General features: G+C 47.9%; 1 protein-coding gene across 2 annotated transcripts in view; it reads left to right on the top strand.

Moving 5' to 3' along the window:
* The window catches only part of EXT2 (exostosin glycosyltransferase 2), a 145,584-nt gene that overhangs the window by 63,214 nt on the left and 57,066 nt on the right, over nucleotides 1–25,304 (top strand). For both annotated transcript variants that reach the window (XM_070564874.1, XM_070564875.1), the window contains exon 8: nucleotides 9,133–9,264. In XM_070564874.1, coding sequence (XP_070420975.1) covers nucleotides 9,133–9,264 — 132 coding nt within the window. The remainder of the gene's footprint in view (nucleotides 1–9,132; nucleotides 9,265–25,304) is intronic.

Raw genomic sequence — 25,304 nt, forward strand, 5'->3', positions numbered from 1 at the left:
TTTTAATAAAAAGTGTCCATATGCTTTTCTCTTGTAAAGAGATGAAATATTTTATCAGTCTTCAACTTAACATTTAAGGCCAATGTCAGATTTTTTATTTTAGTGAAATTGTTAATGAGGAAGGAAAATGTTTTAATATTTTCTACCAGCCGCAAATCTCAGTAGGTTTAAGGGTTTTAATAGAATGCCACACTATATGTACATAAACTAGGTTAAAAAAATTATAATCCTAAGTGAATTCGATTTCATAGTTTTTACTCCCTTCCAAGGACACTCAAGGTAGTGTGCTAAATCCTTTGATATTCTTTCCTCCAGGAAGTGGAGCTTAAGTACCCTCCCCTTAAATATGGACTGAACATAGTGACTTGCTTCTAACGATAGAATATGGGATGGGAACAGTGGTAACCTTGTAATGAAGAACCTGGCGGACCCCACCTTAGCCAGGTGACCAAGGTTAACGTCACCCGCAATAAGTCGTGCTGATGTCACGTACCCCGATACGAAGGGAAGAGGAGGGCACATCCCTTCTGTAGTGTTCTCCAGAATCCGTAACCTCAGTCAGATAGTTAGAAAACCTCAGACCAACCGAAATTGAGGGACAGTCTACAAAGTTCCTGACCACTACTATTCAGAAGTGTCAAGGTCGTGAAAGACCAGGAAAGGCTGAGAAACTGTCACAGACCGGAGGAGACCAAGGAGACAGGACAGCTAAGTGCAGCGTGCTGTCCTGGAGCAGAAAAAGATCCTAGAAGAAAACTGGGAAAATCCGAAAAGAAAAAACTCTGTAGTTTAGTTAATAGAACTCACTAAACATTAACTTCTGAGTTTTGATCCTTGTAAGGTGGTGATACCGGATGTTAACGTCAGGGGAAGCTGGGTGGGGGTGTTTGGGACCTCTCTGTACCACCATTGCGGCTGTTCTCTAAGGCTAACATGATTTCAAAGTAAAAAGTTAAAAAGACAGCAGCTACAACTCTGCATGATAATGAAATAAATATTTACACCTCCCAAAAATTGTAAAATGAACTCTGCTGCTGCTACTGAACAGATGCCTGTGGCTTTGTGTGAAATTCCAGGGAGTATGATATATGTGGGTTCCTGAAGGGCCGTGTTCCAACCATTGAGATGATGAGGCTGGAAAACTGCTGGAGGGTGGAAAGTGCCGCCAGAGGAATCCCAGACTTGGAGGTGGAGGATGCGTGTGGAGAGGGCAGATAAAGTAGCTTCGTGAATAAGGGAGTGGAAGACAGCGCTCTCTTATGTATATAGTAAGGTATTTTAAATGTAACTAAATATCTTAAGGAAAAAAATAGTGCGCTGATAAATCCCAGGTGTATAACTTTGTTGTTTCAGAAATCCCTTTTTATTCTAGAGAAGGTAAATTGTGTGTGTAGTGTTTATTGAATCCTTGAGTAAAGGTGTATCAGATGTTCGTGGGCTCCTCTCCTCTGGAAAGACTGGTAACACGGGCACAGTGCCTTTCTGTAAAACCCTCGGTCCGGGAGACGTGCCTCTGACGGGTTTCGTGGATATTTTTTCCCTCTCTGATTTTAAGTGAGTTGTCATGTAACCCTTATGTTTATAAAAACAGAAAACAAAAGAAGAAACAAAACCAGCTTTTTGTGTGGCAGTTCTCAACTAGAAACCAGGAGGCTGGGCTATTCCTTGGCCTCCCCGTGGAGGGTTGTCAGCTGTCACGTGGAGGTTACTAGAGCCCGTCCCCATCCCCGCTGCCTCCAGCCTGTGGGGCATCCCCATGGGGGGCGGCAGGCTCCCTGCTCTTCCGCTGTCACCCCGACAGCAGGCCGGTCCTCGGGTGCAGCGTGGCCCTCAGGAGCCTGCCACACGAGTGGCTTTGGGAAGGTCGGGGTGCTTCTGGGTTGCATTTTGTCAGAGCAAACCAGTGAAAAGGAGATAATGAGCCTTTGGCATGTGTGTTTGGAAAGACTTGGAATCCCCTTTGGAGGTTTTCAGCCTCCTCTTGAGACCCAGCTCCGAGAAGTCCGTGCTGGGGGGAAGTGTCTTCCCGCCCTGCCCTGCGCTGGGTGGGGGGTCAGGGTTGCTGAGCTGGGAGAAGACCCGCGCTCAGACCATCCCTCCAGGCGCCTGGTGGTGGGAGGCAGAGGCCCTTTGTCTCTGGAACGAGCAGCTGTTCCCTGACCCTCTAGAGGGAGGGCGGAAGGCTTTGTGTTGTCTGTCTTGGCTCTCGGAGCTTCTTGAGCCTCTGTTTTGTTGTTTTTCATTCATTTCAGAAGATTCTTGGCCATTATTTCTTTAAACATGACTGCTGCTGTGTCTCCCGCCCCCTGTTCTAGAACTCCAGTGACAGGTGGGTTAGAACATTCAGTACCGTCCTGCAGCTCCTGGAGGCCCTCTTCTGTTTCCTTTCACTCTTTCCTCTTTGCATTTCGGTCTGGGTAATTCTTTTCTATTTTCACGTTCACTCTGTCTTTCTTCTGCTGTCTCTAGTCTGCGGAGAAGACTGGCGAAGGAGTTCTTCATCTCTCACACTAGCATTTTCATTTGGCTGTTTTTTATAGTTTCCATCTCAAGTCATGCACCTTTTTCACTAGCTCCTTTACCATATTGATTATAGTTATTTTAAAGTCCTTGTCTAATAGTTCTAGCCTCTTGGTCATCTCTGGGTCCGGTTCTAGCGACAGCTTTATTTTATGAGGGTGAGTTGTTTTCTCTTGTTTTTTGTTTGTTTCTGGTGAATTTTGACTGAGTGGTGGACCTTGTGTGTAGAAAAGCAGAAGAGGCTAAGGTACATGTCACGTCCAGAAACGGGCAGACCTCTCCTGCTGTCAGGCCGCGCGTGTGGGAGGTTGACTCTGTCTGGTGTGTAATTGGGGTGGGTTTGGGTTTTGCTGTTGCTGGATTCGCCTTCAGCACACCAGGCTCCACATGCTCCTGGCGGTCCCCTCCTGCCACCTGTTCTCTGTGGACCAGGGTCCTGGGGTTTTCTCAGAGTTCCAGCCTCCCCTCCACTTCCAGCAGGGCCCGCCTGCCTGCGCCACACAGGCCTTTCTCCCCGCAGTGTAGACTCCCATGGCTGTGTGCGGGCCGGGGATTCCCGGTCCCCTGGCCCCACTCCGGCTCGGCAGGCCCGTGTGCTGGGGCCTTGGGGGCAGGTGTGCCTCAGTGTTCCTCTCCTCCTCCTCCTGTTGCGGCAGCCGTACTCTGCCCTTCATCCCTGGGGGTCTGGGGTTGGAGAAAGTTTCCTGCCCCTCACATGAAATGCAACATACAGGAAAAAATTCTTTTAGAAATAAAGGTGAGAGGGTGATGTCGGTGAAAATAGCATCCCGGCGTTGTCTGACCTCTGTGTGTCCGTGCCGGAGCCTGACCTGAGCGGGTGTTGCTGTGCTTCCTTCATGGGTGGATGGCTTTGCCTCTCCTCCCACGGGCAGCGCCCCTGTGTCTGGATTGCTGGGGGCACTGTCCTGCCCTCCCCCGCAGGAGGCTGCTATGGCTTGTCCTCGGGCCTGGGCTTGGGGTGCAGCCAGGGGCGTGTCTCTCCTGGGAGCGGGGAGCTTCCGCTTTGCCCCCCTTGGTGGTGGTCTGCTGGGAGCTGGAAGGATTCCGACCCCTCCCCAGTGGCGGGCTGCCTTTCTGCTCCCCCCAGAGGTCGTGGATCTCTCTGGACCTTGGGGGGATGGGAGGGTTTCCTGCTCCTTCCCCAGCAGTTTAAGGTTTTGCTTTGGATGAAAAAAAGGCCAAGAAATGGGCAGAGTTTGTACCTGTGTGCCGCTGAGGGGGACTCCTGGTCTCCCTCCCTGCCCCCATCGTTCTCGAGAACATCCTACAGAGAAGAGCTTGCAGCTGAGTGCAGACTCCCCACACTGCCTGGCTGGTCAGGCGCAGTTCTTAGAGTTGGTTACAAGGTTAGCTGTTTTCTCGGGGCTGCTTTTGTGGCGGCCACCTCTGCCCTCTGTGCGCTTTCAAAGCTGAAGCAGTTGGTGTCCCATTGTTCCTGGAGGGGCTGTCTCCTTTGAAATTTGGTTCCCCTGATTGCCGTACGGCCACGGCTCTCTGATGGGCCCAAGACAAGTTATGATGTTTGTGGGTTAGCCGGTGGCCTCTGCGTGTTCTTATGGTGGATTTCATGTTCTCTTGTGGCTTCCTACGTCCTGAGCGGAAGCAGATCCTTTCTGTTGTGAGCAGCCTGTGGCTGGGGCCGGGGAGAGAGAGCAGTATTCGCGCAAGTGCTGATCCGCAGTCACATGTTGCTGTCAGGTGTCGACATGGCATTACCACTGGGAATTCGGGACAGAAGCATAGCTGGCTGGTTTATCGTTTTGTTTTATTTTGCGGGTTTTGTTAGAAAGATCCTTTAATATACTACAATGAAGCCATTGACCCGGGTCGCATTCAGGAGGTTCTGATGGGTTAAAGGGCACTGGAGGGCTGTCCCTGTGACCTGGGGTGCAGATGCTCTTGGACTGCTGTGGGGTAGTTGGGGTTCTTATGTGTAATCTTTGCTCTCTTAGGCATCCTGACCACTTCTAGGTAGCAGACTTACACAGCATATTTTTAAAAACTGTTTATTTCTCTCGTAGTCTGTATGTGCACGATGTAAGGGACACTGTGGTCCCATTTCTGCCTTGCTGCTCCACCCAGGAACAGATTCTCCTTCTTCTCCCTCAAGTGCACTTCCCCCATCTTTCACCTTTTAAAATCCTGCATACAAGATGTGATCGTGATTATTAAATGATGGTTTTCCCCCTTTAACCTGGCGGGTTGGTATTTAGAAGATTTGGAAGGTTCCGTGAGATGCCTGTGAGTCTGAGGGGGTATTGTTGGGGGGAGTCATTCTTCCAGCGACGTTTGCCTGCCTGCCCTCTGACAGGCCCCGCGCTAGAGGCTGGAGATCAGTGGCAAGCAAAACCGGATGTATTCCCACTGTCACGGTTTCCGGAGAAGTGCCGTCCTCTTCCCTGAGTCTTAGAGGTGAAGGGAGAAGGGACACGGTATTGGTTGCTGTGCTCTTCAGTGTAAGGTTCTGTCACACTCCCGTTTGATGTGTTTTCGTTATTTCTAACTCCGTTCTCTGACCGGTTGGATCTCCTTACTGTCTTCACGCATTGAGATGAGTGGAGTGTAACACTGAGGTCCCGTCTGTCTCGCCTCTTCCCCTGACTCTGTTTCCACCCCAAAGCAGTGTTGAGGGTGTTCTAATGTAGGTGACAAAGACCCTACGGGGGCAGGGCGGGCGCAGGTGTCGAGGAGAGACCTCCCATTTTCTGACTGTGTGTTCTGCGCCAGCGCTGAGCCAGGAGCTTCATCAGCCTCGTCTCACTGGGGGCGTGGTCTCCACCTGACGTTCAGAAAGCACAGAGAGGGTAAGTGACTGGAAGGTGTTCCAGACGCTCATAGCCCCGGCTCTGTCTACCATGCTGCACTAGCTTCCTTTAAACACTTGTTATTGCTAATCCTGTTGGCTTTATGTTACTGACAGTCAAAGAAATCAGTCGCATTTAATTGATGTATAAACTGAAGTCGCAGTTTCAATTTGAAGTACATTTGCTTATGCTAGTTTTAAGTTGGCCCAATCCTTGCCTGTTGGGGCTTTATAACTCTCATGTTTGAAAGCGTCCTAGGAACCCTGTAGTCCTTGTGCTTTGAGATCTGCGGTTTTTATGAAATTACGGTGGTGTCTGTTTAGTGCAGACAGGGTGAGCGCATTGTTCAAGGTTGCATTGGTACGACCGGTTCCCGTGTGACTTAACTCTCCACCCGTGTAGCTTCCCCAGTTTGGAGTGACGGGGGAATTTCACTGCTGCTGAAGATCCTCATTTAAACTTGTCAGTTGCAGGTAAGCGTGGCCCATGTTGTAGGAAACACACCAACCAACCTTGAAACGTAGTGAGCGTTTGCGTTTGCTCGTTGGCTGGGAGCAGTGGTGCTTGCGTGCGTCGCCAGCGTAGCTGAGAACACCTTCCTCTCTGCCAACAGGGGCCTGACGCTGGGTCACGGGGCTGTGAGCTCTCCTGCCTTCAGACGCTTCAGGGTGTTACAGAGGTCCTGCAGAAGTCCCCTCATCCTCAGCGGGGAGCTGTGATTATTGGCAAAGCTCGCTTCCTTTCCGAGGGGACTGCCACTTGCTGGACGGGGGGAGATGATTTGAGGCATCTTAAATTGGAAGCTCTGTCCTACGCTTGTGCCTTTGGCTGGTAATCTAGGTGGATTTGTTAGCAGTCCTTGTTCCTGTAAATCCCAAAGGCCGCTGTCCTCACTGCGGTCAGACGTGGACAGAAAGCTTCGGAATGCTGAAGTCCGAGTGTGGTTTAATTGGAATCTGATTTGAAATAACACAGGAGGATGGACCCATTTGGGTAGAAAAGGAGGTAAACATTTAAGATGAGCGTGTTTATGTGTGGGCTCGTGCTTCTTAGTGAATTTTTACAGCTTTCAACTCAGAAAAGGACCATTTCCTAAAACTTACCATGTGCTGGTATTCAGGGCTCTAGAATGGGGTGGGGAAAGGTCTGGATTTAGGAGTTAGGGTTCACGGGTTCGAGTTGCGACTCTGCTGCCTCCTAGCTTTGTATCTCAGTTTCCTCACATATAAAATGAAACTTGTATCTGCCCCAAATGAGTGACAAGCTGGTTATAAAGAGCAAATGAGATCATGGGTACAAAATTGCATTGCAACAGGTGAAACATTCTAACATCTGCGAGGATGCTAACACAAAGTTCCGAGTTTCTCCATCTAAGGAACTCACAGTGTAGCTGGAGAGAGAAAACTGATCATGTGAAATAACAGTAAAGCAATTATAGGACAGTGTGTAACAGAACTAGCCTATACGGTGAAGGCTGTGGGTGCTGTGGGGTTTCACAGTAAGGGGAGACTGCTGATATTTGGGGTGATCGGTAAAGATTTCACGGAGACGTAGATCCTCTCAGGTCTCATGGAATGTAAATATTTGGATGACGGGAGGGAAAGCAGCAATGTGCTTGAAGCAGGAATGAGATTGGAGTAAGTGGGGTGTATCTCGGAGGCAGGAGCAGGCAGCCAGCAGGCCTGGGCTGTACCCACATGGCGGACTGCAGGACCGCTGAAGTCAGTGCCCTTGGAAGCCACATCTGTTGCTGTTTCTCTTTGAGTAGGAGAAATCCTCGCTGTCTCATCGTTAGGGGAGACGATAGTGTCACCTGACTCAAGTCGTCCTGGGCGTGAACTGTTGAACAGAGGATTTGCCCGGGAAGCAGAACCGAAGTGGCAAGTCTAGACGACAAGGCGTCCTCCTCCTCCTCTCGGGTTACGCTTCCAGCTTCTCGCGTTAAATTTTCATAGGTTCACCCCTTTGCGTAAATCCCAGTAGCCTCTGATTTTGAGTGGACTCATGGATCTGACTGAAGCTGGAAAGGTCATCTAGCCCGACATCCTGCTTTGTTAGGGATGAGTTTAAACTCTGCTTGGATGAGAAACTGTCTTCAGACAACCTTAGACTATGACAGAGTAGCTGATGTTGGGGTGACCCTCCTGTCCAAAGAAGAAACAGAACCACGGAAGCTTATTAAGACAGATACACGCTTGTTAGAGGCAATGGAGAGCGGCCTGTGCCCTGGGGACCTGGGGACACAATTGCTGAAGCGAGTGCATATTCGCCCAGCTTCCCCTGAGGGTGCTCTCTGATCTGAGGTCCAGGGAGTGGAGGCCTGGCAGAAGGCAGCAGAACCACGGGGCCGAGAGGTCGGAGCTAGGGCCTCCCAAAGTATCAGGGCTGTGAAGGACAGACTCCCAGGAAAGAGGGAACCACAGGGAAGTAAGTGAAAAACGGGCACGCGGTCTTCCCTCGAGGCGTTTCCCCGCTCCTGGGGTGCCCGTGATCAGAGCAGGACTCCAAGGAGCCTGCAGAAGGAAGCAGCTGGCAGCCTAACAGGCAGTACAGCCATTTCAGCAGTTGTGCACAGTGCTGAGGAAATGCAGGTTGGTGTCCAGGCCGGCGGGATGGAGGGGCCCTGGCAAATACCCCAGGCTTTCATCAAAGACCCCCGAAGGCCACACAGTCAGGGAAGCTGAAGAAAGTTGGCCCTAACAAAGCTTAAAACCAACCTCTGACGAGATTAAAGTGGTCTGGCTGCATCTCTGTGCCCACCACTCTTAGGAGGAGAATGGTCGGGACCACCCAGAACCTCTGCCATTTTAATACAGGACGTCTGGGATCCAGAAAAAGATTGAGAGGCCTGCTAGAAACTGAAACCAGATGACCAAGTGAAGAGTAAAACAGACCTTAGAAGGAGACCCACTGGTACTCAGATCCTGGAGTTACCAGTCAGGAACTGTGTTCACTAAAACAGAAGAAAAGGAGAATTTCAACAAAGATATGAAATCTACTTTTAGAAAAATCAAATGGAAATTCTGGAACTGAATAAATCAAATTAAGAATCCCACACATGGGCTTAATAGTGGTTTAGACACACACACACGCACACACACACACATGTGCACACACATACGCACACACACGCGGTAGAGGCTTATTGCTCCAGGAGGAGCATCGGTCCTTCCTTCAGTCCACCCAGATCGAGGGACAAAGAGGAAAAACACAGAAAAGAGAGTGAGAGCCGTGGGGCACGGTGAGAACAGTTGGCGTAGATCTGTGTTTGGAGTCCTAGAAGAAGAGGAGAGTGTGACTGAACCAATATTTAAAGACTATTGGCTGAGAGTTTCCTAGAAATCCAGGGAAAGACATCACACCACAGGTTGAAGAAGCTGTGTGGTCCTCAGTGGGACCAGTACAGAGAGCCACCCCAGGGGCGTCATCGTTGAACTGCCATAGGCCCAAGACAGAGAAAAGCTTAAATGCAGTCAGAAATAAAAGGCATGTTGTCTTCACAGGAGCAGCAATAAGGCTGACAGCTGATTTATTAGCAAAAAATTGGTGAAGCCAGAAGGCAGTGGAATTATATTTTGAATGTGCTGGGAAAAAAAAATTGCTAACCTAGAATTCTCTACCCAGCACAAATATCCTTCCACGCTGAATAGCAGGGAGCGTGTGCCCTAGGCTCCCCGCTCTTTGGGGCCTAGACTCAGGAATCACCCAGACCCAGCATGAGCTGTGATAGAGTGTGTTTCCACGCGGTCTCGCTTGCTCACTTAATACAGCGTTGTTTTCCTTACAGGCCCGGTGGTTCTGGGAAGCGTACTTCCAGTCCATTAAAGCCATCGCGCTGGCCACCCTGCAGATTATCAATGACCGGATCTACCCGTACGCCGCCAGCTCCTATGAAGAGTGGAATGACCCTCCGACCGTGGTGAGTGAACTCTGGTGCTTGTCAGGTCAGGTGCGGTCCAGCTGTTAGAATGGGAGAAAGGGGAATTGTACTCAACTTGTAAAGGGTATTTAAATTCTAGCTTTCTAAGCTGAGAGTGTGCCTTTTATGCTCGGGGTCTGATAAGGCCAGCTTAATTTTGAAATGATGACAAAAGTGAGAAAAACAGAAGTAGCGGCCTCCAGCTTGTTTTAAACGTGCTTACGAGGACAGTGTGTTTGTTTATTGCAGAGATAGATGGAGGGCCCTTGGTCTTCTTGGAAATCAGACTTGCTGATGGCTTGCAGGCATAGTGCTTAGAACTCTTGAGAAGGTTCTGTAAGCAACTTAGTAATAACAGCTTCTATTTTAAGTGCTTACTGTCTGCCGGGGACATGCTGAGTGCTTGACATGGATGAGTTCAGTTAATGTTTCTGGCACCCCGCAGGGGCACTTAGCAGCAGAAGTGATCTAGAGGCATATGGTTGCCACGGTCACTTGCTTAGGACAGTGGCTGAGGCCCCTGGGTGTTTCCGGCAGAGAGACGGGGTGGTCAGGGGCTGCTCTCAGGCCTTCTTCCTTCTTGAAGGAGTCACGGGCACCTGTGGCAGTGCTGGCACCGTGGCAGTGGCCACACCTCCTCTCCCGGTGAAAATGCCTGGAACTCTGGGGCTGGCGGTTATCGCTCCCTAGCTGCTCTGGAGCGTGCCTGGCCGTCCAGCTCACCGACCTCGAGGGCTTTATGTGAGGGAATGAGACTTCCCTCCTCTTCTTTCCGCTGTCGCGCTCTTTCTGGCCAGCCCTGCTCGTCTCTTGACTCTGCCTTCTCTCAGTAGTGCCGTGTACTGCCGCCCGGTTCCTCTTCCTCTAGGACTCACCCGCCCTCCCTTCCTCCCTCCCTCCGCCTTCACTACGTGGGTACCGTGTGTCAGGCGCTCCAGGTGCGGCGAATGCACGACAAGAGGCCAGTCCTGGCCCTCCAAGGAACTCTCCGCTAACTTGGGAAGCCAGCGAGTGAGGCCATTGTATGGGAAGTCCTGTGACAGGGTGGGGTCCGGGTGCCGTGGGAGCACGGGGGAGGCTGCCTCCTCCCTGGGAGGGGTCGGGGCACTTCCTGAAGAGGGGGTGCCCGCTTCGGAGGAAGTAAATGTATGCTTATGGCACAAACAAAACAACAGACACTGTTCTGTTTTGCTCAAGGTAAAGGTTCCTTCTGTCCATCCCCTCCCTTGAATCCATGACTGAAGGTGACCTTCCAGAGTGTTTGTGTTCGTATGTAAGCATAGCCATGTATTTTTAGAACACGAACGGGATCGTGCCTCACCTGCTGTCCTGCACCTCGCCTCTGGACTTTGACACGGATCGTGGACTTACTTCCATTTCATCCTCTGAGGGTTTCCTGCAATTTTTGGGGTGACTGGTGCTCCAGTGTTTGGGTGTATCTTACGTAACAGATCTATTACTGACGGGGTCAGATCGCTTTTTTTTTCTGTTTTTAAACAGTAATACAAGGGACTTCCTTTGATATATGTTTACATGTAAATGTGTGAATGTCTGTAAAATTAATTCCAGCTGAGAAATTGCTTAAAGAACATACACGTTTTGAATGTTGATAGATATTAACAAATTGCCCTTTCAAAACACAATACCAGGTGCCGGCCCGGTGGCACAGCGGTTAAGTTCGCACATTCTGCTTCTTGGTGGCCCGGGGTTCGCTGGTTTGGATACCGGGTGCGGCCATGGCACCGTTTGGCAAAAGCCATGCTGTGGTAGGCGTCCCACATATAAAGTAGAGGAAGATGGGCATGGATGTTAGCTCAGGGCCAGTCTTCCTCAGCAAAAAAAGGAGGATTGGCAGCAGATGTTAGCTCAGGGCTAATCTTCCCCAAAACAAAAACAAAAACAAAAAAAACCCCACAATACCAGTCTATGGTTCCACCAGTAACATGTTGAGTATTCCAGTTCTTCATGTCCCCAGTAACCCTGAGTACTTGACTGTTTGCTCATCTGCTGGGTAAAAGATGCTCTTACGTGTGTGTGTTTTTCAAGTGGAAGATTCATCTCTCTGTCGGTCCCCCCAGAGTACAAATGTAAGTCCTATCTCTATTTTGATTGATCACACTGGATGTTTAGGTTGCTTTAGGCATTTATTCCCTCAGTGGGTATTTATTGAGTGCTTGCTGCGTCCCAGGCAGTGTTCTTGGTCCCTGAAATGTGTCAGTGAACAAAGCAGAGAAAGATCCAGGCCTTTGAGGCGTTTGACCGCAATGGATCTTGCTATCTGGAAGCAAGATTTGTCTTTCAAAATTTTAAAGTTTTCTTTACATAGATCCTTTGCAAGTCCTGATAAATTTTTTCTTAGATATTTTGTCTTATGCGCCGAGAAAGGAATACTTTCTGACATTACTTTTTCTAACTGGTGACCATTTGTATAAAGACAAATTACTGGCTTTTGTATATAAATTTTGTAACCACTCTTTTACTGAATTCTACAATTGTTTCACTCTTTTTTGGTTGATCCTTTTGTGTTTTCTAGATATATAGTCATATGTACAAATGCTGATTTTCCTTCCTTTGTCCAATATTTGAACCTTTTCTGTTTCCTTTGATCTAATTGCATTGCCAGCACTTCCGGAGCGCTGTTGATGGTGATCCTAGAGAAGGGGAGGTGTGATCCAGGCAGAGGGGGCAGAGTCAGGTCCATCCGGCAGGAGCGGTGGATTCAGAGGCGCAGAGGGACAGGGGTGAGGGGCGGCCTGAGGAGCCTCAGGGAGGTCAGTGCGGCCGGAGTGAAGGGGGCTTGAGAGGCAGGGGATGAGCCTGGGGAGGACCGGGGTCGCCACACCCCTTGTGTCCTCTGGAGGGTGTTGGAGGGCGTCTGTGGGGACAGGGAGTCAGGGAGGCGTCCAAACAGGCAGGAGCGTGGTCAGGTTGCGTTTTGGGTCCTCGACATCAGGCTGGAGAGTGGATCGGTTCCAGTGGGACACGAGTGCCGGCCGGAGACCTTCAGGAACCCAGCTGAGTGACGGAGGACAAGTCTGAGCGTGATCCGGGAGACCTGACTCTCCTCGCTGGCGAATGGGAGGCGTTAGCAGGACTGGGCTGTGTGGCGGAGCTGATCCGGGCGGGGCCTGGCTGCGTGGGGGTCATGGGCAGGGTGGCATTGGAGTCCAGACTCAGACTGACTGCAGGACCCTCCGCGGTCTGGCCCCAGTCTGCCCTTCCAGCTTTATCTCCTCCTCCCCCCTCGGGGAGTCCTGGATTTCGGGCAGCACAGCTTGGTCCTTCCTGCGGATGCTCCCTGCGTTTCCTTCTCCGTGCTTTTGTGACTGTCGGCCCTTTCACTGACAGGCCTTTCTTCACCATCACCCACAAATGTCCACGTTTTGTCCGGATTCCAGGGGCCTGCTCACAGACGCCTTCCTCCATGAGGTTTTCCTGGACCGCCCACGCAGGTGGTGATCTTTCCTCCTTGTGGCCCTCAGAGCATGTTATCTGTGTTTCTTTCCTATCACCTACCATTTATAGAAGTATAGTTTCCTGTAAAATTCTAAGCATCTCAAGGGAACTTCTGAGTTATCCTGTTGTTCTTCATAATACCAGGGACAGTTTAGTTCAGATGGGAGGCCCTTGCTTTCTGAAGGAAGGAAGCAGGAAGGGAAGAAGGATGCCTGGGATGGCAGGACTTGAGGTGTCGGAGGCTCGCTCACACGCTGGTGTGACAGCCATTGTTTCATTTGACCTCCACCCTGTTGGGAGAGTGGGAAAGTGAAAGATTCTTTCTCATCTATAAAGCAGACATATTGCGACTCCCAGGCCTAATGACGTGAATAAGGTCACACGATGGGCCGGTTGTGTAAACGAGCGAGAACCCAGGCCCTCCCTCGCGGTGTCTTGAATTGCTGGTGGGGTTGGAGGGGCGCCGCGGAGCCTCTGCTGGGCGGAAACCTTTCTACTCTTCCAGGCATGTGGCACAAGCTGGAGACAAAGAATGCCCCTTCTGTTCCCTTGCAAGAGAATTTATCCAGGTGCGATGGGCGTGATGCAGCCAGGAAGTGTGGAAACAGTGGGGCTGTATTCTACGCCTTTATCTAAAGCTTTACGAAAAGGTTTATAAGAATAGATGTCGGAATTTTGGTTTTTTGTCTTTCATAAGAATATAGACTAGGAGAAAAGAGATCATGAAATTTTGCAGTTTTGAAATAGATGTTTTAATTTTAGGACAAAATGGTCAAAGTGCTGGATTCTATCAATTTGGAAAAGAACGTAAGAATCATAAAAAGCAGAAATCTAGATATGCAAGTGGAAAATATCTTTTAGATCTTTTTCCTGTATCTCTTTCTTAAATAGTCTTTTCAGGATAATTTAGCGTATGCCACGTTTCTGGGAGCTCAGGCGATGCGAGCCGTGATTTAAAGTGGCTGGCTGTGCCTTTGTGCATCGTCAGTGGCCGCGGCTGACAGGAGGCCTGAGAGCGCTGATTGATGTATAGTTCCCTCCGCCCACCCCTTCAGAGATACTCGCCCCGCTCTGGATATGCTCGCCGTGAGCCGAGCCGCAGGGCAGCCTGCCCCTGGATCCCGTCAGGTGGACGGTCTCAGACACCCGGAGGTGGGAGTCGGCGTGGGTCTTGGTCATAAATCAAAGGATGGGCTGGTCTTTTCAAAGATACACTGTCAGGCCTCCAGCCACGCACTGAGCTTGCTCCGACTGGAGAGGAAGAGGTGAGAGAAGGGAGTCCTGTTTTGGTCAGGTGCTGCTGTCTTAGTTCGGTGTGTGTGGATTATGAAGACAGCGAGGGGTGGCCTCACACAAGCCATGTGTTCCTATCACCAGATGCTTTGCCGTTCTTATCTGTAACCAGAAAGGAGGCCAGTGACATCGTCCCTGTTGTGTCGCATCCTGAAAACTTGAGAAAGGTTGACAAATCTTGAGCCTGACTTTGAAGCGGGCGATCTGTCTGCCGTGCAGAGCCGGGCCCTCTGTTTTGGATCTTCTCTTTGGAAGGAATTTCTCACCGAGTTCAGGAAGGATCTTGATGAGGGGCACGAGTGTGTTTTCCTCATTGGTTTTCTCAGCTCCTCCTGTCGAGGCTGTCCTCCGTATTTTACTGCCCTTGCAGTCTCCGTGCTTTCTTTTCCCCCGCTTTTTGCAGATATCAGCAAAATGTCATCATCTCGCCAAATACTCTGCCCCCTATCCCTTCTAACGTTAGTGTCACTTCTGGTGTCGCGCCCTGGCAGACCCCATCCCGCACTGGGCCTAGCCTGGATAACGGGGTCTCCTCGGACCCCCTCCCTCGCTTCACGCCACTTCTCTGCCAGCTGCGAGCATGCGCAGGGGGACAGCCTGAGGCAGGTGAGCGCCTAGTGTCATTTGGGCATGCGGATGTGGCCAAGAACTGGGAATGTTTGGCTTTTTGCCGTGTGCCGCCAAAACTACATCCTCATCGTGACAGTTTTTTGAAATGTAATCTAGTTGTGAAATCATGTTGTAGAGTGGACTCTTTTCCCGTGTTATTTTTCTACAACGTGATCTGAAAGATTATACCCCACCTTATCAGTATGTCACAATTTTATTTACCCAGTCCCTTTTGACAGGCACTGAGTTTTTTTTTCATATTTGCTATCGTAGATAACACTAATAAAGATACCCCAGAGTTTTTTCTTTTCTGCATTGACCGTACCAGACCCAGAACACAAGGGGGAGAGAGCGACGGTCCGATGGCCATTGACAAAAGTTGATGAGAAAAATGGGGAGGCGCCTTAAAATGCATGGACCCCGCATAGGAATGAAGTTGAAAAGCAGCTGGTCCCTCTGGAATCTAGCCAGAGTGGCGGCTTGGCTGTAGGCACGGCCTCAGACCAGGGCTGTCTGCGTACCTGGACTTCCTGCCAGCCTCGTTCCAAGTCTAGTTTTTGAAGCTGGAAAGGGAAGGGATCGGAGTGGAGGTATGGTGTAAGAGCCCTGAGGGGCAGTTACCACCACGAGGAGCAGGAATCAGTGTGTGGGTCAGACGTCGCCCCTGAAGCTCTTAGAGGAGTGGTTCCCCCACCTTGGTCTGCATCAGAATCTCCTGCAAGGCCTGTTAAAACACACATTGCTGCCCCTCCACCCTAAGTGTCCGGTTGAGTAGGTCTGGGGTGGGGACCTAGAATTTGCGTTTCCAGCAAATTTCCGAGTGGTGTTGATTCTGCTGGTCCAGGGACCATGCTTGCTGTGGGGCCCACTCGCTGTGTCCTGACGGACTGACTGGAGAAGGCGCGCCTTCTCGCCCCATCCGATTCCTCTTCGGGACCCCCGGGGTTGGATTGGAAGCATCCACGGACTGGGTTCAGGCTGCAGCTCTCTCAGCTATGGGAGAACTCAGGGCTGCCTGTGCGTAGATGTCAGACGGTGGCCCCCACTCACGAAGGCTGTGGTTGCACAAGCCGCTGAAGCTAGCGCTCAGCTGGAAACACTGACAAGCAGGGAGTCAGTCTGCGGGCTGACGACGCACTGGCTCAGATGCGTGAAGCAGAGCTCCAAGGTGAACGGATACTGGGTTAACAGCCCGTCTAATTCACCCCAGTGCCCTTTAACTTCCAGGTTGTGGAATGTTCCTCTGGAATTTGAAAGCCTCTCCTGCCCCCCAGGAGGCCTCCTTGGCTTGTTCCCCGTCCTCCTCCCACTGCCTAGATATGACTGAAGTATGTATGGAATTTAGACATTGTAGCCTGAGTTTTAAGTAAGTTTAAGCTTTTTGAAGTCTTTTGTTTTAGAGGTATCACATTGGTAGGATCGCAGTTGCACAGGCGGTCCAGTATGCTGCCCCGCATTCCAAACCTTTCTTTAAGTGGCCTTTGCGTTTGAATTGTTGCACAGCTGTGGTTGCTCCTGTGGAAACAAGCGAGAGAGTCTCAGGTCATCAGCAGCCCGGGAGTGAAGGAAGCTGAGCTGGGTCTGTGCACGGAGAGATGCGGGAAGATCCGAAGAGGTGGGCCTGGGCTGACTCTGATGGTCAGGTGGAAAATGGAAAAGACGCCGTCACAAGCCAGACCAGAGAGGGAGGATGTGTGAGGAACACGGACAGAGTGGGGGGGGGGTTGCTGAGATGATGGTGTCAGTCAGGTCTTTTGCACGAGCATCCTCGATCCTTCCTAGTGGAGGGGTCCCTCCCGGCACCCTGTGGCACACATCTGCACGGCAGCTCCAGCGGTGGCGGGGGGCGGGGATCTGCATGCACTGTTCCTGAGTGCGAACCTGCCTCCATCGCGTCCATAGAGTCCACTTTGACGGCTCTGCTTTCAGGAATCAAAACCTGCCTGCCTCTGCACGTCACGCAGCTTGTCGCTGGGCAGTGAGGACAATAGTGCTTCGGAGTCTGTGGCGCTGGATCTGGCAGCAGAATGATTGAGAACATATTGAGTGGTAGAGCCATCCTTCATGGCCCAGCTCTCACTTAGTATCACTTATCAGCACATCAGATTCCCTTGTTCAGGGGCCATTTTAATTCCCCCTTGAGGTCTGCTAAAATGATGCAGTAGCACAAGTTACAGGAAAATGTAGTTGGGTATTACAACATGAGGATAATGAATTTTGTTTCCATTTCTAATATCCTATAGTAGTTACATGCCTGCCAAAGAATTAATATTTGAATATAATTTTCTAATAAATGGGTCATTGCAGCTGCAGCTCCAACTAGAGGTTGAGTCTTGATTTTTGCTTCTCTCTCTCTTTTTTTTTGGCGAGAAAGATTGGCCCTGAGCTAACACCTGTTGCCAATCTTCTTCTTTTTGCTTGAGGAAGATTGGCCCTGAGCTAACATCTGGGTCAGTCTTACTCTATTTTGTACGTGGGATGCCACCACAGCATGGCTTGATGAGCACCCAGGATCCGAACCGGCAAACCCCAGGCCACTGAAATGGAGCGTGTGAACTTCACCACTGTGCCACTGGGCCAGCCCCTTGGCTTTTTTTTTTTTTTTAATCTCAGCTACATTTCTTAAATTTATATTTTAAAAAATAGTACGGCTTAACGCATGTATAGTTTAAAAATTCAAATAGTAAAATAAAGATTGTATCTAAAATTGAGGCCCATTCCCAAGGGGCAGCTGCTTTCAGCTCTTTTGGCTTTCCTCTGATGTTTATCTTCCCATCTCCTCGTAAAAGCTTACGGGGCTGTTCTTTGATTTCTTGATCGTAGGCGTTATCTTTCTTTGAGGTAGCCGTTTATCTTCTGTTCTCTCCTCTTCCTCTAACATTTCTCTTCTCCCATCTTACCAGTAGGGCCGTATCATCATTTTTCGTTAAAGCAGTATTTATTGTATGCATTATTAGGACTATTTAAATATCATTTTCAACTGAGCCAAGTTGTAAACCATCTTATGTTTGCTTTCTTGTACAACTTACTGTTTTCTAGGGAGTTAATAACTGCCTCTTTTTTTTCTTTTAGCTTTCTGTATGCCTATCACTAATTAATTTTTACGAAATTCTTCTACAAAATAGTAAAATGGTCAAGCACGAGTGAACTATAGGAGCTCCCTCCTTCCTTCTTCCCCTCCCCCTCCCTCTCTTCTCCCCTCCCCCTCTCCCACGCCCTCCCTCCCTCCTGCCTCCCCCTGCCCCCCATCATCTCTCCTGTCGCTCCCCATCTTCAGCCCCAGTCTGGACCGATCACTCTCCGGGTCCCCTGTACCGTGGTCCTCCCAGATTCTCAGTTCCCCTGGATTCTGCGCATTCTGCTTTTCTCTCTTGGATTCTTTGACTCCAAGTTCTAACATCTGCCTCCTTTTGGTTAATTTTTCCAGTGTCTTCCTGAGAAAGGGACTAGTGAGAGACAAATTTGCTGTCCCCTTACATGTCTGAACATATATTTGTTCTGTTTCACGTTTGATTAATGGTTGGGCTAGCGTAGAAGAATTCTGGTTGAGATGGGTTTTCTTCAGAATTTTGAAAGTGTTGCCTCATTGTCCTCTAAGCTTCTCGTTTTAATCTCAAAAAGTGAGATGTTCTAATTCCTGATCCCTTTATGTGACGTTTTTATCTTCCTGGGAAATGATGTTCTGAAATTTTATGATGATATGCTTTGGGAGAGTGTTTTTTGTTCATTGGATATTGATTTGGATCCTGATAAGCTGGAAATTCGTGTCTAATTCTGAGAAGTTTTCATGTGTTGTGTCTTTGATTCTTTTCTTTCTGTTTTCTCTCTTTATGGAACCTCTGTTATCTAGACGATGAATGTGATTGATTCTTATTTTTTAAAATCTTTCCTGTCCCATTTATCATCTCTTTTTGTTTTAATAGTTTTTCCTCTTAATTTCTTAATTTTTCAATTTTATCTTCTAACGTTTCTTTTGATTTTTAAAATTTTGTTCACATTTAATTTCTAAGAGTTTTTTCTTGACTTCTAATTCATCTTTTTTTTAGAAAGCTGCTTCTTCTTGTTTTAAGGGTACAACGCTTTTTCTGAAAGATATTTGTGGTTTTGTTTTGATTTTTCTTTATCTCCCTGTGTTGTTTGTGTCCTTTGAACTGCTTTTTCAGCTCTTTATTTTCTGTCTTTCATATTGGCACTTTCTTTGAACACCTGATGATTCTCGGCGGTCTAGTCTTCTTTCAGAGTGCGGCTGAAAGCTGGTCTGAAGCTGTGTACGTGGATGAGGCTTCTCAACGGCGGGGGTTACTTAGGTTAAGAGGACGGCGGCCTGTTTGCCAAATGTCGGTATTCAGGGTTATTTCTGTTGGATTGGTTCCTTGATCCAGAGAACAGTCTTTCTGCCCCTGGGAGTCGGGGGGAGGATGGATAAGAAGTCTGGACCACAAGCGTTTGTGAGCTGAGTTGGGGAGGAGTTAGGTTCTCGTCCTTTGTTTTGTAGGTGATGGCTTAATCCGCTGTGTTGGGTATGGTGCCTGGTGTCTCTGAGTGGGGACTCGCTCTAATTCGTTTTCTCCAGAGAATAAACCTCCCTTCTCCTGCTAGGGTGGCAGCGGGGAAGGGGCTGAGGGAGAGAGTGGCCTGCCTGTGCATCTCGGTTTACGGGATCCTGGAACCAACTGTCCCTTATTCCTATTTTTGGGGTCCCTCCTTCCTGGACAGCTAGCACCTTGGATCTCTGTGTCTTCTCATCACCCTCCTGGGACAGTTTCACTTTCTTTGCTTTGCCGGGTCGTTTGTGTTCCTCTCTCTGCCTTTTGCTTGATTGCTTAAACAAACCCGAGATTCTCTGTATCTTTTTATTTTAACTTTTTATTTTGACATAATTTCTGCAGTTCCAAAAATAGCACAGTCTCTGTGCTTTTCACCCACACCCCTCAAATGTTAATATTATACCCCATTTCCTGTATTCTTTTCTCTCTCTGTGCATATACGTGTGTGTCTGTCTACATATATATATATATATATATATATATATATATATGTATTTTTTCCCCTGAACCATTTGGAAGTTTTCAGATATGATGAACCTTTACCCCTAAATACTTCTCGTATAATGTTACAGTACAGTTACCAAAATCATCTGGAAATAAACATCTATGCAATACTATTATTTAGATTTTCCCAGTTATCCTAGTAACGTCCGTGATAGCAAAAGAAAATCCTCGACCATGCGAGCCTTCAGTTGTCACGTTTCTTTAGCCTCCGTTAGTCTAGAACGATTTCTCCATCTGCCTTGCATGACATTGACATTTTTGAAGAGAACATGCCAGTTATTTTGTAAGGTGTCCCTTGATTTGGTTTTGTCTGATGCTTTTGCATCAAATTGTGGGTTCAATTTCAAATTATTGAAATTCACATAATGCAGGAATGTCACAGAAGTAGTGTGTTCTCAATGTGTCATGTCGGAGGACACACCGTGTCGGTTTGTCCCATTTCTAGTGATGATAACTTCGACCATGGATTCGCTGGGTTCTCTAGCCTAAAGTTACTATTTTTTTCTTTTTCAATGTGTCTTGTGGAGAAATGCTTTGAAACTATGTAAATATCCCATAACTCCTCCAACTTTCCCCGACTGGTTTCAGTGTCCGTTCCCAATCTCTTGCCTGAATCAATTGTTAAAATAGTGGCCAAATGGTGATTTTCTAATTCCCTTTCTCTGTCTGCTTTTGAGAGTGATTTTTTCTTCTTTAACTTGAGGATTCATGTCTTTAATCAGTTTTGGAAAATTCTCATTTTCGTTCTGAATGTTATATATCTGTCATTCTCACTTATCTTTCCTTTTGGAATCCTATTAAATATATACTAGACCTCTTTCCTTCTGTTGTTGTGTCTCTCAGGTTTTTTCCCTTGTGCTTTCCACGTTTTCACTCTCTGTACTACATGCTGGATAATTTTTACACGTCTATTTTGCTGTGTTCTTCAGCCGTGACCAATGTGTTTTTTCTCTATCCATTGAAATTTAAATTTCAGTGGTTATTTCTAGAAGCTCTGTTGAATTACTTTTTTTTTTTTTTTTAAGATTTTATTTTTTTCCTTTTTCTCCCCAAAGCCCCCCGGTACATAGCTGTATATTCTTCGTTGTGGGTCCTTCTAGTTGTGGCATGTGGGACGCTGCCTCAGCATGGTTTGATGAGCAGTGTCATGTCCGCACCCAGGATTCGAACCAACGAAACACTGGGCCGCCTGCAGCGGAGCGTGCAAACTGAACCGCTCGGCCACGGGGCCAGCCCCTCTGTTGAATTACGTTTTAAATCTCTGCCTGGTCTTTTTTCCTAGTGTCTTTTTATTCATATGTTTTCAATTCCTTCTTTTATAGCTTTGATTGACACACTTACTTTGTTTTCTCCAATTATCCAATTTTTAATTTTCTTGTAAGATCTGTTCCTGCCACCTGCCCACTGCCTGTTGCTCCTGTTGTGTTGTTTCCTTGTGTGTTTTATGACTTTGGAACGCGAGTTCCTCTTCGGTGGCTTTCTGTGGAAGTCTTTGCTGCCTGGGGAAGGGCTCTTTCTCGGGAGAGCTTGTTTGTTTGTTTGCTCTTGGTTGTTTTTACTTCTGGCACATGTCCCAGGGGTATGGCAGAGGTGAATCACTTTTTAACATTAACTTCCCAGTTGGAGATTTCCTTACGACACGGGTAGAGTTCATTTAGACCCCAGGCCTGTCTGAGGGCCAGCCGCTGTGGAAGGCACCCCAACCCAGACTCAGGCTGAAACAGATAAGTGTTTTTGGTTGCCTCCGTATCCTAGGGGCTGACTTCCTGGACCACCTTCTCACTGACTGTGAGGCCTTGAAGAGTTCTGGCTTTGGGGGGCCGGCCCTGTGGCATAGTGGTTAAGTGCAGCGTGCTCTGCTTTGGCGGCTGGGTTTCATAGGTTTGGATCCCAGGGGCAGACCTCCACCACTCGTTAGCTGTGCTGTGGCAACAGCCCACATATAAAGTGAAGAAAGAACAGCACAGATGTTAGCTCAGGGCTTCATGGCTAATCTTCCTCAGCAAAAAAAAAGAAGAAGAAGAAGAAAAAGAAAAAGAGTTCTGGCTTTATGTGCGTGTCTGACTTCTAGCTCCCTTACTTCCTGTGCCCGAAGCCACATCCCTCTTCCAGCATGGAACTTAAACTCAAAACCCCTACGTCGCCAAGCCCAGCAACAGCTTGCGCCCTCCCCAGGGTACCCCAGTGCCAGCCAGCTCCTGCACTTTCAGCTCTCGTTGGCGGGGTGCTCTTCATTTTTGGTCCCTGTGGACTTCCCATTTCCTGTGACCTCAGCAGTGTATTTAAAAAGGTTTTTGTTGTATTTTATCCTACATTTCTGTGTGTTTCACAGCACGAGACTCCATCTGTTTCACCTCCCAGATGTGTTGATCTTCTGTCCACAGTTGTCTTCTTGCCTGTCCTTTCTGCCCTTGTGGGTTCGTGCTTTTTTTTTTTTTCAGGAGGAAGCAGAGATAAAACATAGTAGACAAACATTGTTGGAATTCCAGAGACATTGAGAACTGACTACAGTTTAGAGGGTGTCCTGTCCACTTTGTATCCACTTTCATGGTGGTGTTACACTCCTGCCGGGTCAAAACTATTCACAAGCTTTGCTTTTCTTGGTCATAACTGTTGGTGTTTTGAGCTTGGATGCCACAAACTGCAACTTAATCTTTCCCAAGAGTTTCTGTTACCCAGCCAGCGAGGTCTTCCTCCACACCATTGCTCACCTCCGTGAGAAAGGCAGTCAGTGGGCTGCCAGCAAACGTTTTCACGCCCAGGCCAGAGGAGGAGCTGCTCTTTCCAACCATCCCAGTAAAAGTGGGGGGTAGTCAGATGAAATTGTGAATTTGTTCTACCCCCCATGAGAAGTAGTAGGTCAAGCTGCCAGTAACATTCTTGAACACTTAGGGTTATAGATCAGCCTTGTTTATTTCAACCAAATAAGTTAATGGTTTTTTCACTGAAGCATTTCTTTTAAGTGTTTTCAGTATACTTATTAAGTAACAGATCCAGAGATGATGATTGTGTGTTTGAAGACCACGTTCTAAGAATAATCCACATCTTTGGCACTATCAAACAGCCGAACTGTTGCTTTCAATATATCAAATCATGAACCAGTAAAATCAGTGATGTGCTCTTTTTGCCCCTACGTTATAGTATTCACCCATTTAATTGATTAGACATTGGACTTAAACCATCTTACCATAGATATATTTAGGGAAATTTATTACTTGCAGACTGATATAACTCATGAATTATTAAAAGCATCAGCATATGGAACCCGCTCTTTCCTCGTTCCAAATTCTTTTAATATGGCTTTTGTTGAGCCCTTTAACTGGCTTCTGTCCATCCCGCTGATGGAAGCCGCAGCCAGACGAGGGTGCTTATAAATGATTGGCTTCCTTTGCAAGCAAGGGAGGATGAAATGTCAACTTTTTCCTCTACTACCTGAAAAGCAATCAGTGGCAACCCTTCCTGCTCTTCTTGACAGTACTTTGGCTTCATAGAAGAAGGGTGGGCGTCTCGCCAAATGTGAATTTCAGTGCTCTTTAAAGAAAAAATGTAAGTAGCTGAAGCTCAGATAATAACTGGAATTTTCAAAGAGGCATTCAGATGGGTTTAACCTGTGAGCCTTCAGTAAGCTAACTATAGCTCAGAAATTCCTGAACTGCAAGTTTTAATCCCTTCTTTCCTGGTGATGATCTGAGTAACTTAGTGAATCTCTCTTTGCAGCAGTTTGGTCATCCGTAGGACTGGAGTCAGGGATAATAATAGCTTCAGAAGAATCGTGTAACAATTAGTGATTGATTACCAATTACTAATCAAGGCCATTGAGAAAGATATTTTGGAATCAAACCTGAGTTCAAGACCATTTATTAGCTTGACCTTGTACTTTCTCATCTCTTTGAAATTTGCTATCGTTATCTGTAAAATGGGGATATTAGTTATTTCACAGGGTTATTATGAGCTATTAATGAAATAATCTATGTGGAAGCATTTCGTAAGTGGTGTAGCACTGTAGAAAGCGTTGTTGGTGTGAGGCTGCTACTGTAAGGCCGTATCACCTGGAAACTAAACTGTAGAATTGGATGGGACTCTGGAGCGGAAAATGGAAGAGTCGGAGAATCTAACGAGAGCTTCCGGGACGAAGCCAGGAAACTAAAAGACTTACCCTTTCTTCGGTGAAAGGGTAAAGAAAAGTAGGTCTGGATTGATCTTGCAGTCGAGGACTGGAGTCCTAAGCCACCGTCAAGTGTTTTGTGGTCCAAACTCACGCTACAGCTGCGGTCCAGACAGACCTTAAGAGGAGACTCGCATTGAAAGTGGCCCTGTGTTGACAGAGACCAGCATGGGTGGACACAAACTCTCTCCTGAGGAACTCCTCTTCAACCTGGGTCTCAGTTAATTCCTACAAACAAAGCGTCTAAGGAAAATGAACAACTCACAGTCCAAAACTCCAAAGCCCTAAAGAAATAAGGCAGTATCATGAGTGAGAACCAGCAGAAACACACCTGTGAGGATTTACGGTGATTCAATTCAATTCGATTATCAGATTGAAAGAGATTGTTCAGAATGCAGCGCAAAGAGACAGAGAAATGGGAAATGTGAAGGGATGGTAAAGTGTTGTGGGGAACAGAGGCAGGTCCAACATATGTCTAATCAGCATTCTGGAGGGAGAAGAGAGGCAGAATGGAAAGAGGCCCTTTTGAAAGGATAATAACTGAGAATTTTCCAGAACTGTTGAATGACACCAGGCCTCACCTCCAGGAATACCAACAAACCACAAGCAGGATGATCATAAAGAAACTGTAGTTCACCGAAGGAAAAGAGAGGCTCTCAAACGCGTTCAGAGGAAAGAGACAGAGACTGACAGTGGAAATAGGTCACCTGCTCCTGTGACCCTGGGCTGGCCTCTGTGGCTCAGTTTCTTTGGATGTCAGAGAGTCACAGGACCCCCAGATGTGGCTAATGCGTTCCAACTCCACCCTGGAGAAAGCTTATTTATGAGCAAATCACTGTCAATAAATTGTAGGAATTTCAAGTTGATAATTTACTCTTGGTTGAGTCTGCAGCACTAGGGAATTTTCAGCCTTTGATTTCCTTCATCTGTCATGTGTCTGTTTAATGTGAAGTCAGTGAGATTTCACCATCAGTGTTATTCTTCTTTTTCAGAACAATCAGTTATTTTTTGGGCTGGAATGCATTAAAGACATAGCACAGCAAGTAGACTTCAGACTTGTCCCCAACTCATGTCTCTCTTGACCTAAGAACCTGCTGGAAGACATCGTTAGGTTTCTAAATTCCCTGGGTCCCCAAGTCAGCGCATGCCCCGTCGAGTGCTGGCTGAGTGGTTGGGGCTGTAGAGGTTAATGGTTAAGGCAACAGGGCCCACATCGCTGATTGCCCTTTCAAAGCTCCCGGTGACCATTAACATAAATATCGTCTCACCGTCTCGGACGGGGGACACCACCCTTGTGCACCTTAATAACGTGGTGCTGGCGCTTAACCCTTCCGTCACTTGGTTGGTTTCACAGGCCTTGCCCTCTGTCCATTGACAGGGAGTCTGTTGAACCTGGAGGAGAAGTGAAAGGGTTAACTGCTTTTGGTTTTGCCCTTTGACCACTTCAGGATGAGAGGCATGATGAA

The sequence above is a fragment of the Equus przewalskii genome, chromosome 11, assembly GCF_037783145.1.
Source record: "Equus przewalskii isolate Varuska chromosome 11, EquPr2, whole genome shotgun sequence".
In the NCBI taxonomy this organism is placed as follows: domain Eukaryota; kingdom Metazoa; phylum Chordata; class Mammalia; order Perissodactyla; family Equidae; genus Equus; species Equus przewalskii.